The sequence below is a fragment of the Rosa chinensis genome, chromosome 1 (genome assembly GCF_002994745.2).
Source record: "Rosa chinensis cultivar Old Blush chromosome 1, RchiOBHm-V2, whole genome shotgun sequence".
NCBI lineage: Eukaryota > Viridiplantae > Streptophyta > Magnoliopsida > Rosales > Rosaceae > Rosa > Rosa chinensis.
Genome location: NC_037088.1, coordinates 66,526,648 through 66,540,617, shown reverse-complemented (window position 1 = coordinate 66,540,617; position 13,970 = coordinate 66,526,648). Strand labels below are relative to the sequence as shown.

The 13,970-nt window shown below is 44.6% G+C and overlaps 1 protein-coding gene and 1 long non-coding RNA gene across 2 annotated transcripts; both read left to right on the top strand.

The window, feature by feature from the left end:
• The first annotated feature begins 445 nt into the window (after positions 1-445).
• Positions 446-4,520, top strand: LOC112182485 (T-complex protein 1 subunit gamma). The gene is made up of 4 exons (XM_024320980.2): positions 446-516; positions 730-791; positions 4,047-4,119; positions 4,277-4,520. The coding sequence occupies exons 1-4, from the start codon at positions 492-494 to the stop codon at positions 4,351-4,353; spliced, it is 237 nt and encodes a 78-aa protein (XP_024176748.2). The 5' UTR covers positions 446-491; the 3' UTR covers positions 4,354-4,520.
• Positions 4,521-5,224: 704 nt separating this feature from the next.
• Positions 5,225-6,639, top strand: LOC112182761. The gene is made up of 4 exons (XR_002929535.2): positions 5,225-5,244; positions 5,417-5,521; positions 6,110-6,224; positions 6,325-6,639. It is a non-coding gene; the product is annotated as an uncharacterized LOC112182761 (long non-coding RNA).
• The last annotated feature ends 7,331 nt before the right edge of the window (positions 6,640-13,970 follow it).

The window sequence follows — 13,970 nt, the reverse complement described above, 5'->3', positions numbered from 1 at the left end:
CTCCCCAAATCTCCCCCAAAATTTTTGATCTTTGGCCCTAAATCTTCGACCTGTCTTGAATCAACCATGGATCTGGCCTCGGAAGAACTTCAATTTCTCTAAATCCTAAACATTCTTCAAGAATCGATCTCTCCCCTTAAATAGTCCCCCAAGACCTTCTACCTCGCTAACGCCGGAGACCTCTCTGTGGGCCGGCAACTAGTATCTCTGTCTCTCTCTCTCTCGTGAAACCTTTCTCTCAGTCTTCCATCTGGTTCAGTCCACTTTCTTCTCCGATATACCGACCCAAATCCCCACATCTCCTTCACCTGGGTTCACACATGTTTTACTTTGCCGATGGATTCTGATTCTCCAACCACCACATTGCTCTAGCCAATAGGGAATGAATCCCTATTTTCCTCCCTTTTCTCCGACCACCACATTTCTCTAGCCAATAGGGAATGATTCTCCGACACTCATTTGATTAGGTCTACGCAGATCTCACACCCACCATGCAATCCCAAGTGCTCGTTCTCAGTAAGCTTCGTCTCTCTTTCTCTCTCTCTCTTTAACTCTTGATTACTTCAAAGTTCACTTCTTTTGGTTCTTCGTTCATCTGGGTATGCGAGAAAGCTTGTGTTCTGGGTTGTTTGCTACTTTAGTGGATGAGATTTGAGTTGCGGTGAGAACCCGTTTGCTCGGTTTCGCTGATCTTGGTTTGTTTTGATTGATTGATTGATTTTTGAGCAGAGGACTCTTTGAAGCGGGAGTCTGGGAGTAAAGTGCACCATGCTAATATCCAGGCTTCAAAGGTAAGGAGAAGGATTTAGGTCTATTGGTTCCGCACATTTTTGTTTCGTATTACAATGTTAACCCACATCGGTTTTTGAGAAATTTCTTTAATAATCTGCTAAATTTGTTAGGGTTTGCGTTTTTTTTTTTCCTTTTCTTTATGTTCATGGAGAGATTTGGAGAAGGTTTGTAGCTTTGTGTAGGGTGCTGTTCTATGGAGGCGGCAGCAGCATGAGCAACCTTGAACCATCCCATTCGTCTCTACCCATCACCCATTTCCCGCCAACTCAACTTCCCGGCTCGACGGTGTCAACCTCTCCGACACAACTCCGGCAAAGGTGAGCTCTTTACACCTACTTGAAACCCACAACTCAACTCAATTTGTACCCAAAATAATGAAAATTCTTTTCCTTTTCTGAGAAAATCGAGCCCATATAGCCCAGAATTCGTTTGCTGTTCAGTTAGTCAGCATTAGCTCATTGTTGGGTTTAGCTTAAAGTTTTGGTGTTTGGGGAACTTTAGTAATTACTCTATCACTCTAGACTGCGTTATGCAGAAGAAATGGGTTAGTGAACCAAGAGTAGGTATTGATTTAGTATTAACCCATTTTGTGATATGATTGCCACATGTATGTACATATACATAATTGTATTTGTATGTGAAAGTATATTTGTACTTAACTAATTGGTTACTGAACCATGAGTAAGTATGGATTTAGTTCGAAGCCATCGTATTCGATATAATTACATACATGTCTGTGCACACAGAGAAATGTGTATACAATGTTCATTTAGTGTTGTCATGCAGGTCTAATTGTATAAAGTTGGTAACTTTTTGTCACGCATATGTGATATTTAGGGTTCTTTGTTGCATGTGCAGGGTTTAAATTGTACAGAAATGAGTCTGTGCACTCTGCTTGTAGTGTAATTTGTGCTGTCAATGGAGGCCAGGGAGGGTATGTCTCTGCGTGGGTCGAGAAACCATATGAGTTTCTTCCGAATGGGAAAAGGGCTTACTTGGATGAACAAGATGTGGTCACGTTCCTCAATCCTCCTAAAGAGTTGATTCCTTTGGACTCGCTTCTTATAATCCTGCTGCATGTCTTTGGTCAGTTTTTGATCATTATCAATTTATTCTGTAATAAATTTAAGGCAGTGATTTTTACATTCCCATGTTGTGCATTTGCACTCCTGCTTCCTGCCTCAGCTTATTTTTGTTTTTTTTTTTTTTTGAGTGACTGAGTAAATGAAAGGAGAACGGAAGCATAAAGTAAACTGAGTACAAAGTAGAAAATATCTGTGAAAATCATACTCTAAAATGAAATTCTTAAGCTATTTTGTCAATCATGTGATTATTATTTTTTTTGATATATAGTGTTTCAATTGTAGTTTCAAATTATCCTCTTTGGTTGGATAAATTCCAAGAAAAAGAACAAAATTTACACAAACATACATACAGGGCATCCCACCTGCACAACACAGATGCACAATACTCTCAAATGGGTGTTGGTCAAGGTAACTTCATTGTGCACTTAACATGATAATGGCCGGCTATTCAAAATTGGTTATGGACATAATTAGATTTGAAATTGATCAATGAGTGTTTACTGTAAGTTATTTGACCCTGATCATTACTGATAATAAGTAGAGATGGTCTTCTGTTTGATTTGTATCATGAATGCGAGAAGATTTTCATTCCTTTTCATTCTTTATGGTTTATCTCTTCATTTCCTCATGTGTATCAGCAGATAAGACAAACTTGTTAGCAACAGTATTTTGGTTTGCTAAACCTGTCACCATATCAAATTACGAGTGTCTGTTTTTCAGGAAAAAAATTGATGATATTCCCCAGGAAAGGTGCCGTCGGCTGCTGCACTTGCTAGAGCCTAAGTAATCCATTCATGCTATGCTTTAAAATGATATGATCCATTAGATCTCCTTATATTGGCTTACTATAGTAGTTATAGACATACTATGCCATGAGGACATAAAGCTCTTCAAATACACTCATAAGCAGTTTTCCTTATGAAATAGATGGATGGAATTCAGGATCATTGATGTCTGGACAATGGTTATGCAGGCTGATCTCAAGAGCTTGGGAGATACCTAGCACACGATATGAAGAACCCAAGTTGATGAACAGAAGCTCATTTCAACTGTTGTCTAATGAAGATGGTGTCTCTCTTGAATATTATAATTGCCCAACAAGTGGAGGTAACTCAAGTGCTCACTATTATACTGGTGTAGTTTCTGCAGCTCTCACAGTTTGGGGTTATAGAGTAACTCGTGATTCTGAGTTTCACTTAAATCTCAAGTTTCTGACACTTATTTTCAATCATTTAATAGGATCAATGCCCATTTCTTGGATAAACTTTTTCAAGACGGTAAACTCTGCACCTGTATTGATTTCTTTCTTTAGCTTCCCCTTTTTTTTATAAGAATGTAGTTTAGACTCTAATAGGGTATTATGCAAATCTCAGGCAATTTTTCCTTGCAAGGATGGCAACGTATATGGACGATTTATTGGTAATTTACTTTACCCTCTATGATTTTTCTGATTTTACTTTGCACTGTTTACATATAGGAACTAGGGAGCTTTCATTGAAATTTTCAATAGTCAACTTGCATTCCCCATCTTGTTGTTAAATGTTGATATCATTTGATCAATGTAATCATCATTTTTTCTCCTTGATTTACTCAAAACTTTTAAGAAACCCACTTTAATTCCAGAGGTTGATGCAAACCAATCATTCAGCTCCATTACCTCTGGCCAGAAACTCATTTGCTAGTTAGAGTAATGACTTGGATTTATTTTAGATATTTCAAACCAATTGGATTATGGAACTGTTTAAGTAACTGCTGCACTCTTTTGATACAAATGGAGATGGTTTTGGTTTTGTCCTGTTGTGGGAGAGAATTACTAAATATGAACAATGATAGTTAAATTGGAAATGAAATGAAATTTATAGGGAAATTTTGTTTCGTGTTTGTCTTGATTGTATTCTAATTTCTGGATGAGTTCGCATCAGTATTATCCTGGTGACTATGAAACTTTAATTGCCAGATACACATACCTTTTGAGTTCTGTGAGTAGATTATGCTTCTAGAAAGTTAGAAAACATAGTTATGTAAGGGATAAGGGCAAATTATGATATCAAGTGCTTATCGGAAATGTTTCTTTTTTGAGAAAAAAAGAGAGAGTATGTCTCAGTTCTGATACTTTTAGTGATTAAGGTCTCAGGACCATGAAACTTATAAATATTCTGATGATGACAGGCTGTTGCTGACATCATCCGTACAACCTTGGGACCAAGGTCCATGTTAAAGATGCTACTGGATGCTAGTGGAGGCAATCCTTTTGCCTTAAGTGGACAAATTTTACTGTATTTATCTGTGTCTAGCCTCGTGCATCTCTATTATGCGCATTTGCTATCCTGAAGGATTTTGTTTTCGGTGTTAATGCATTTGCATAACTCTAACAAAGTTGTTCTCCTCATTGCTAACATGTATTGTAGTAACCAATGACGGGAATGCCATTCTGCGAGAATTGGATCTTGCACACCCAGCAGCAAAGGCACGATAGTCTTCTTGAATTCCTCTTTCTCCAAGTTGAACTGCTTTTGTTTAACAGTTACTTTATCCTTTATTTTTCTCTATTGGTGGCTCTTGCATGAAATGATAGTTTCTGCTTCTTGTTGTTTTATGCGCTTTCCCCAATTAACTTAATATCTCTATGTTATACTTATCAATGTTTTTGTCTAGTCATTATCGAGGTCTGTGTACAGTATTTGTATCTAATGTCCAGAATCTGGTTTTTGAGCTCTCAGTTAGTCTAACTCATGATTAATGAGTTGGTAATATAATTCATTGAGGTTGCTACTCCTTATGCTCCTCATATTCAATTTGGGATTGATACTACAGCTTCAGCTTTTGCTTAATAGAAGTAGAAACTAGGCATAACTCTAGATCCACTGTTGACACCTGTAGGGCAAATGGAAGCTGGACACCTATATCTGTGTCCAATGGCAATTCCGCAATTGTAACTTAAACATTTATTGCGTTTTTGTGATATTATTTTCAGATATATTTGAATCATGAGTTTAAAGTGTGACCAAGTAAAGGACAACATGTCAAAAAGAATAAACAGACTAAACTTCTGAATTATACTTCCAGTGACAGTTTTACAGTGATAATTTGGTTTATTTTTTTCCTTTGACTTGTTTGTCTTGAACAATATAATCTGCAAATCTTCAAATAATTACTTCTGGCATGCAACTTATGTACACATTACATGGCAGGTGCAACAATGTTGGGGCTAATTAAAAGTTGTATCGGTACAAAGTTCACTGGTCAGTATGGAGATTTAATTACTGTAAGTACTATTTCCAGATAAATGTTTATCGATTTCCAAGTATAAAGGTCTTTTCCTGTAGGAAGATGAAAGTTATGTTAAGCTATTGAAGGTATAGAAAAGGTAAAGCTCTTTCCTCACCCCAAAGTCTTGTATATTTGTATAAGTGAATCAAAATTCTGGAAATTGGTAATCTGAACACTAGGGAGGTAAGATTAAAAACTTGCTGTTGCTTCACTTTATTTGCTTTTAGAAGTAGTTTTGGGGTTAAATTTGTGTTTTTATGGTGGAACAGTGGCCATATGAAGCTGCTGCTGTAGCTTTTGAGGCTATACCACGAACATTGGCTCAGAACTGTGGGGTTAATGTCATTAGAACGATGACAGCGCTGCAAGGAAAGGTTTGATCCTCAACTTTATGGTTCTTCTCTGTTTTAGTATCATTATATTCTTTCTTTGTACGTACTAAATCCTCATTTGTATTTTGACCTCATTCTATTCCATAGCACGCAAATGGTGAAAATGCATGCAAATTGTGTAGAAACTTTCATTATGTTCAAATCTGGAAAATCAGAATAGTTAGCATGTCAAATCCACTTCATCAGATGGGGAAGGCCCCTATGCTTGAATCTGAACTGTGTTCTACCTCCCACCCAGAAATCCTGAGAGAATGAACAACAAATCTGATTTTAGTGTCAGTACGTCCCAAGCTTGCTTCCATGTGCTTGTTGCTAACTAGATTTGTAAGTACAGAATGGGTAAAAAAAAAGGAGGAGAAATCATGCCTTCTGGTATGTATATGTATGTATACGCGCGCGCGCGCGCACACACATATAATGATTGTTTTTTGGATTTAGAGAGAGAGAGAGACTGAGACTGAGAGAGTCTTTTAGAGTAAGGGCAGAGATCAGATTACTATATGCATTAAACGAAATGAATATTCCTTCTTTTTCTCTTTCTAATTCTGACTTTTTATGTGAACTTTACAGGTATACAGAATTTGCTGGGGCAGTTCCTACTAGACCTGCATAGGACAGTCAGGACTTGGCATTTTCAGTTTCAAGGTTTATACAAAATGGTGGTTCTTTTGCCAACTACTACATGGTACTTATTCTCCTCCTCTACATTTCACAACTAATTTTATCTTTGCTGATGTTGGTAAAATTATGTTATTTAACCATCTTTTATTCTGATTTTGTTACAGTACCATGGAGGAACGAATTTTGGCCGAACTGCTAATATGGTATGCAATCTGGCAGAAAGAGTGATCCCAGGAATTGAGTTGGTGCGATTAGCATCATGGTGTTTGCAGTATGAACCTCGTGAGAGGCCAAATGCCAAGTCTCTTGTGACTGCCCTTGTTCTTCTTCAAAAGGAAACTTCGTTGAAGCGTAAAGATATTATATCAGCTTTTGTTTCATGTATAGGTAGTTAGGAATGATTTCTTGTTTGGTACATTATCTATCTTGAATGTATGGATGTTTGAAAAATGGTGATTGAATGATATGGATTAGAGTACTTTTTATGTGTTAATTACTATCTAATATTCAGTCATGCAACTCTTTAATGCAAAACCATGTGTTGTATGATGATAAAAGAGTTCAAAATTTAGGCTTCTCCTACAACAGTCACTGGTTGGTACCCAATTGATTACAATATTCACACAACAGATAATCAAATATAGTTGTTGTGTGAACTAACAACCAACAACAAAAGAAAACAAAATTCTGTTGTGTGAGATTCATAACACACAACAGAAATAAAATGATCACAGTTGTCTAAGTAATTAACAGACAACGGAGATAATTTTACTTCAGTTGTGTGTTACTTACCTCAGACAACAAATATTAAGTTATATCCGTTGTCTGTTATTAGTCTCAGACAACAAATAATGAGTTATATCCGTTGTGTGTTATGAATCTCAGACAACAAAGAATGAGTTATATCCGTTGTGTGTTATGAATCTCAGACAACAAATAATGAGTTATATCCGTTGTGTGTTATGAATCTCAGACAACAAAGAATGAGTTATATCCGTTGTGTGTTATGAATCTCAGACAACAAAAAATAAGTCATACCTGTTGTGTGTTATGAATCTCAGACAACGGCAAAATTTCATCTTCTGTTGTTTGAATGTGCCGAGGCATCGCCGCGCATGCCATGACAGGCACATGCTGCGCAGAACTCACACAACGGAAATAGGCATTTCTGTTGAGAAAACTATTATCACACAACGGTGAAATCACCGTTGTCTGATTTTTCAATCACACAACACACACTTAGACCACGGTCAGCTTGGTCATCAGACAACAGAAATCCACCGTCGTCTGATGACCTTTCTGTAGTAGTGACTTGAGCCGTCGCCAGGGATCGCCCAAGCTGATCGAGAATCTAAGGGATTCCATGTCCTACTGGCGGGGGACCTTCTGCGTCGCCACAGAGGGGTGGGAGTACCAGGCTGGGTCAAACGAGGGGGCTCCGACGTTTAGAATTAAGTCGAAGTTTCAACATATCCGAGGTTGTTAACTGGTTTTCGCTAAACGTAGTTGGCGGCTTCTTGTACTTGCTGACTTGTATTTTTACTAACGACTAGTGTTTGTGCAGCGGGACTGCGGTACAACCTAACGCGAGAAGAAGAGTGTGGCGTAGCACGGATCAGAGGCTGCTGGCGGAATCGCAACCTCCTGGACTTTCGACTTCTGACTGGTTGGGAGCTATTGGTCGACCAGCGACTAACTTGCTCCGTTGGTAAGAAGTCTGCGCCACACGTTTTTTTTTTTTTTTTGTACAACCCAGGCTGACTGGTTTTTTTTTTTTTAGAAACTCCGCCGGGTAACAAAGCGAGTCGCGACGCTTTTGACAAAGCAATGGACCGTGCGGAGGTAGATAACTTCCTGGAGGCCATGTACGCCGAAGGGCTGGCGGCCCAACAGACTGTGGTGAACCCCGAGACACTGGCGCTGAGCCAGTCCGAGGTTCCGGTGGTGATGCCGATGCCGCACCACTCCTATCTTGGTGCCGACGGTTTTCCTGTCGTTCAAGCGGGGGGCTCCAGTGGCCGGCGGGAAAAAGGGGGCCACAACAGCGGCTTCGCAACAGGAGAGGTACCCGCCACCAGGCGTGGTCCCCATAAAGAAAGAACGGTGCAGCCGGCGGGGACTGTCACTGCGCCGAGGGAGGAGCCGCCGACGAAGCTAACGAAGGCTACTGCCGGGAACCCAAGGGTGGTTGAGAAAAAAAGCCGTCGGCCTGACTCCCCCGAAGAGGAAGAGGATGTGGAGACAATCGGGGTCCGTCAGCAAAAGAAGGCCCGCCAAGCTCCCGCGAAGGCTGCTATGGTGGAGGGAGAGGCTCCCGCCGCCAGTGACCTGGACTCATTTGCCGCGTATGCCGAATTTATGACGGATGGTGAGCGGGAGTTTCTATTCCACCTCTGCGAACGGTTAGGGTTCGGCGGCCTAGCGGGGATTTCGCGCCCCACGGCGATTGACCAGTCGCCCTATAGCTCGGCGTTTGGTCAAATATCCGCGGGGTTACATGACATGTTTGTGGCGGCGTCAAAGCAGTCTCTGGCCGAAGGGGGGTTCCCGGAGGAAATCCAAAGTCTTGAGAGGGAATTGGCGGAGGCGAGGGAGAAACTGGCGGAGGCGGAACGGCGTCTGGCAAAGGCGGATTGTGAAGCCGCGAAAGCCCGCGGCAAGCTGACGGTGGCCATCCAGCGGGACTTGGAGAGGAATGAACGCGTCTCCAAGTTGGAGCAGGACATCGCCCTGCTGCAGGAGCGGGTGGCTTCTAAGGATAAGAAGCTCATTATCGTGCAGCGGGAGTCCGCCGCCCGTATGACGGAGGTGAAGCGGCTGGAGGGTTAGGTTGCCCTCCTGAGGGTTGAAGGAAATAACGCCGCGGCCGCCGCTGTTGAGGCATTCAAACAGTCGGCGGAGTACAAGAAGGCCCTGACCGAGTCGGCGAAGGTTGCGGCCCTAGCGAACCTGGAATTGCTGAAGCGGAAGGGCGCTATCGACTTCGCAAAAGCGTCTCAGCCCGATGTGCCGCCGGCTAAGAGTGCCCCGCCGGAGAAAGGTGTCGTATCTGCCCCCGCAGAAGGTGTCCGCTCAAGCAGTGGAGAAAGTGGCGCGCGCCCGGTGGAAGGGCCTCAGCAGACTCCTACCCAGTCGGAGGTGTCACGTGCTGGCTTCCTGGCGGCGTACAGCAGGGCGGACGGCACAATAGAGACCCCCAGTCCCACAGCCCGAGGGCCAGATCAAATGAGCCGCGCAATCCCGTCGCCGCACGCTGAAGTAGAAGACGTCAGAGGCAACCCTTGATGCTGGAATCTGTACTATATTCTCTTTATTTTTATTTTTTTTGTAGCCGCTGAGGCATAACTAGCTGTAATAAATATTTCAAAATGGAATGAAGTTTTTGAGTTTGCGTTTGTTATGATGTGTTTGTACCGCTAGTACTTTGATTTGGGGTTATCTTTTGTCAATCAATGAAACATTAAAGGAATTAAGATTGGTCCAAGTGCACCACGTAGCGGACGTGGTCCGCTGACTATTGCTGGCGTTGCCAGTTGCCCTCGATACTAGGCTTAGGAACAATGGTTTGAATAATTCCTCATTTCATTGATAGTTGTTTGATCAACGTGTACAAAAAGTGGGGTAGTACCCGTTGGGTATCTTCCCTTAGCTAAATATTGAACAAAAATTTAGCTAAGTCAAGATGCTCTTGGGTAGCGACATGACTATTTGTAGTAATACCGGAGGTGTTCGGTATTCCAAGGGTGGGTCGACGTGACGCCATCCTTGCCCATTAAGTAGAAGGTGCCGGGGCTAACGACTTGCACAATTTTGTATGGACCTTCCTAAGTTGGGCTGAGTTTTGTTGGTGGTGGAATGACTTCCTTCATTACCCAGTCCCCCAATTGGAGGTTCCGGGCCTTGACTCTGGCGTTTTAAAAACGCGATACTCGCTGTTTGTTTTGCAAGTTGTGCAAGTGAGCCCAGTGTCTTTTTTCTTCTAGGAGGTCTCTGTCCAGGTTGATGCCGTCGTCGTTGGTTTGTGGGCCGTAACCCTCGACCCTAGCGGTAGGTTGAGATACTTCAATAGGTAGGACAGCCTCTGTTCCGAACATCATACAAAAGGGTGTTTCGCCTGTGGCGGAGGTTGGCGTTGTCTGGATGGCCCATAAAACTTCTGGAAGATTCTCCGCCCATAAACCCTTGGCGTCGTCGAGTTTCTTTTTTAGCAATTTTTTGATTATCTTGTTTGCTGCTTCAACCTGGCCGTTGGTTTGGGGATGGGCGACAGATGCAAAACTCAACTTGGTGCCCAAGTTGGCGGTAAAGGAGATGAGTTCCTTGTTGTTGAACTGTGTGCCGTTGTCTGTAATGATTGTATGTGGGACCCCATAACGGCAGTAGATGTTCTTCCAGAGGAAGTGAATTACCTTGGCGGTAGTTATTGCCGTTAGTGGCTCCGCCTCTATCCACTTGCTGTTGTAGTCGATGGCAACAATGATGTACTTGAACTGGCCCTTGGCGGTTTGGAATTTTCCAATCAAATCGAGTCCCCACGTGGAGTGAATCCATGGGCCGATGATGACTGACAGCAGTTCTGCCGGTGCATGTGGGAGATCTGCAAACTGTTGGCATTTGTGGCAAGACCTCGAAATCCGCCTGGCGTCATCGCCAAGTGTGGGCCAGAAGTAGCCCTGCCGCATTGTGCGGTTGGCCAAGGATCTGGCGCCCGAGTGATTTCCACAGTCTCCGCCGTGTTTCTGTCCTAGAACAACCTTTCCCTCCTCCGGGGTGAGACAGCGGAGATTGGGATGGGTGAATCCCTGGTGGTAAAGCTTGCCATTCTGGATGTTATAGCGCGTTGCTCTCTGTTTGAGCTGTCTCGCCTGGATTTTGTCCTCCTACAGTGTGCCGTTGCGCTTGTATGCAATGATCTCGTCCATCCAGCTGGGACCGACCTCAACGCTGAAGATCTCCGCTAGGGTTTTTGTGATACTTGGTCTGTCAAGGCTCTCCACCCTTGTGTCCGCTGGACTTTGATGTGGTTGGGCGGTTGCCAGTCTAGCCAGTGAATCAGCTTTGGCGTTCCTTTCCCTGGGGATTTGGGTGATGGGGTGGAATTTGAACTTTTTAAGCAGCGTTTTGACGTACCCCAAATATGTCGCTAATTGCTGGTCCTTGGCTTGGAAGCTGTCGTTGACCTGGTTAACGACTAATTGAGAGTCGCTAAATATGTTGATGTTGTCGGCTCCCGAGTCGATGGCGAGGAGTAGGCCGGCTATGAGTGCTTCGTACTCCGCCGTATTGTTTGAAGCTTTGAAGTTGAATTTCAACGCGTACTCCGCGTTCAGTCCCCCGGGTCCTGTTAAGATGACTCCGGCGCTGCTGGCCTTAGCACAAGCGGAGCCGTCCACATGGAGGTTCCAATCCGAGTGCGGAGTTGCCTCCTCGGTGGTTACCATTTCCGTGCCGGGCCTGGTCTCGGTACCGGGTTCTGGTTGACGCTCGGTGAGTTCAGCGATGAAGTCCGCCATTGCCTGGGCCTTCATGGCTGCTCTTGGCTTGTAGTCTATGTCGAACTCACTGAGCTCAATGGCCCACTTGCTGAGGCGCCCCGAGTGTTCAAGGTTCTGCATCACTTGCCTCAGCGGCTGATTGGTCAACACATGGATCGTGTGAGCCTAGAAGTATTGGCGGAGGCGCCTGGCGGCAACGATGAGTGCGAGGGCTAGTTGCTCCAAGGGAGAATATCTTGTTTCTGCTCCGTTCATGCCTCTGCCGGCGTAGAACACCGGGAGCTCGTCTTGGCCCTCCCTCCGGACAATGGCGCAGCTTACGGCTGATACCGAGACCGCTAGGTAGATAAACAGTGTCTCTCCTTGCACAGGGACAGAAAGGAGAGGGCCTGCTGCTAGGTATTCTTTCAGGCCCTGGAACGCCGCCTGACACTCTGGGTTCCAGTTGATGATTTTCTTGTGAGTTGTTTTGAGGAGTTTGAAGAATGGGGCACACCTATCCGTGAGTCTGGAGATGAATCGAGAAAGGGCGGTTAACTTGCCCTGGAGGCATTGGACGTCCACCTTATACTCGGGGTCCGCCACGTTAAGGATGGCATGTACCTTGTCCGGGTTAGCCTCGATGCCCCGCTCGCTGACGATGTATCCCAAAAATTTGCTATTGGTGACTCTAAAAAAACATTTTTCTGGGTTGAGGCGCATACCATAGGCCAGGAGAATGGTTACTATGATCTTGAGGTTTGTCACATGGCCGCTGGCCGACATGCTCTTAACTAGCATGTCGTCCACGTAGACCTCGATGATTTTTCCCAGATGTTCAGCGAACATGGCGTTCATCAACCGCTGATAAGTTGCACCGGCGTTCTTCAGACCGAAAGGCATGACATTGTAGCAGTAGAGGCCTTTGTCGGTGGTGAAGGTGGTGCACTCCTGGTCACCGGGGTGCATCCTGATCTGATTATATCCGGAGAACGCGTCCATCATGCTGAGGAGCTCATGTCCGGCGGTTGCATCGACTAGCTGATCGATATGAGGTAGCGGGAAACTATCCTTTGGGCATGCCTTGTTGAGATTTTTGAAGTCGACACACATCCGCCACTTGTCGCTTGGCTTCTTGACCATTACCAAATTGGAGATCCACTGGGGATAGACGACCTGGCGGATGAATCCAATGCTCTGGAGCTTGGCAACCTCTTCTCCTATTGCCTGGTACTTTTCCTCATCAAAGGTCCTCCGCTTCTGCTTGATGGGATAAAAAGGAGGGTTTGATGGTCAGTTTATGAGTGATAATTTCAGGAGAGATACCTGGCATGTCCGCGTAGGACCATGCAAAGACGGCGGCGTTATCACGCAAGAATTGAGTGAGCTCTGCCGCCGCCTCTGGGTCTAGTTGGGCGCCTATGCGGACTGTCCGCTCAGGGTGCTCGTCCGAGATGCATACAACTTTTAATGACGTGTCCGGGTTGACCGGCTCTTTCTTTACATATTTTTTCTCCTCATCTCTAGGGTCTTCGAAAATATTTGGGGGTGGTGCGTGATTGCCCACCGTCAGGATCTCATGGCAGCGCGCCGAGCGCGCTATAGTCGTTGAATAGCATTCCCGGGCCAACTGTTGACTTCCTCTCACACAGCCCGTGCCGTTGGGTGTGGGGAATTTCATGAGAAGCATGTATCCGGCAATGATGCACTTGAGCTTGTTAAGCGTTGGTCGTCCAATGATTGCGTTGTACGAACTGAAACAATCGACGATAATGAATTCCGTATGCACCTCTGCCATGCATGGGCTATTGCCAATAACCAGCAGCATGTAATCCGACCCCAGCGGTTGTGTGACGTCGCCGGAGAAGCTAAGCAGTGGCTCCTGATCCTGGAGTAGTTTCTTGTTCAGCTTGAGACGATCGTAGCAACCGCTGAAGATGACGTTGACGGCGAATCCGCTGTCCACCAAGATTCTCCCCACAGAAAATCTGCCCAGGATGGCGTCGACCAGGAATGGGTTGTCATGGGGTAAATGCACTCCGCGCTCTTCCTCCTATGAGAAGGTAATAGGTTCCCATTCTGATCTTAGGAGTTCGGTGGATCTTTCGTAGCGGATGTTGCAGACTTCCTTTGGGTGATTAGCGCGTGCATAGCGCTTCCTCGCCCTGTGGGACATGTTAGTGATTGGGGCACCACCGTCGATGGTGTTGATACAGCCCAAAGTCTCAATATTGGCGATCACAGGTGGCGGTTGGCGCACCTTGAACTGCTCCAATTTGCCGTCACGGTACAAAGTCTCAATGGCGGTTTTGAGGGCATTGCAACTGTTGGTATTG

Excerpts from the sequence above, each read along its gene's own strand:
- LOC112182485 (XM_024320980.2), top strand. The coding sequence starts at position 492 with ATGCAATCCCAAGTGCTCGTTCTCA. Across the intron at positions 517-729 it reads ATCCCAAGTGCTCGTTCTCA|AGGACTCTTTGAAGCGGGAG; the intron begins GTAAGCTTCGTC and ends ATTTTTGAGCAG. Across the intron at positions 792-4,046 it reads CTAATATCCAGGCTTCAAAG|GCTGTTGCTGACATCATCCG; the intron begins GTAAGGAGAAGG and ends TGATGATGACAG.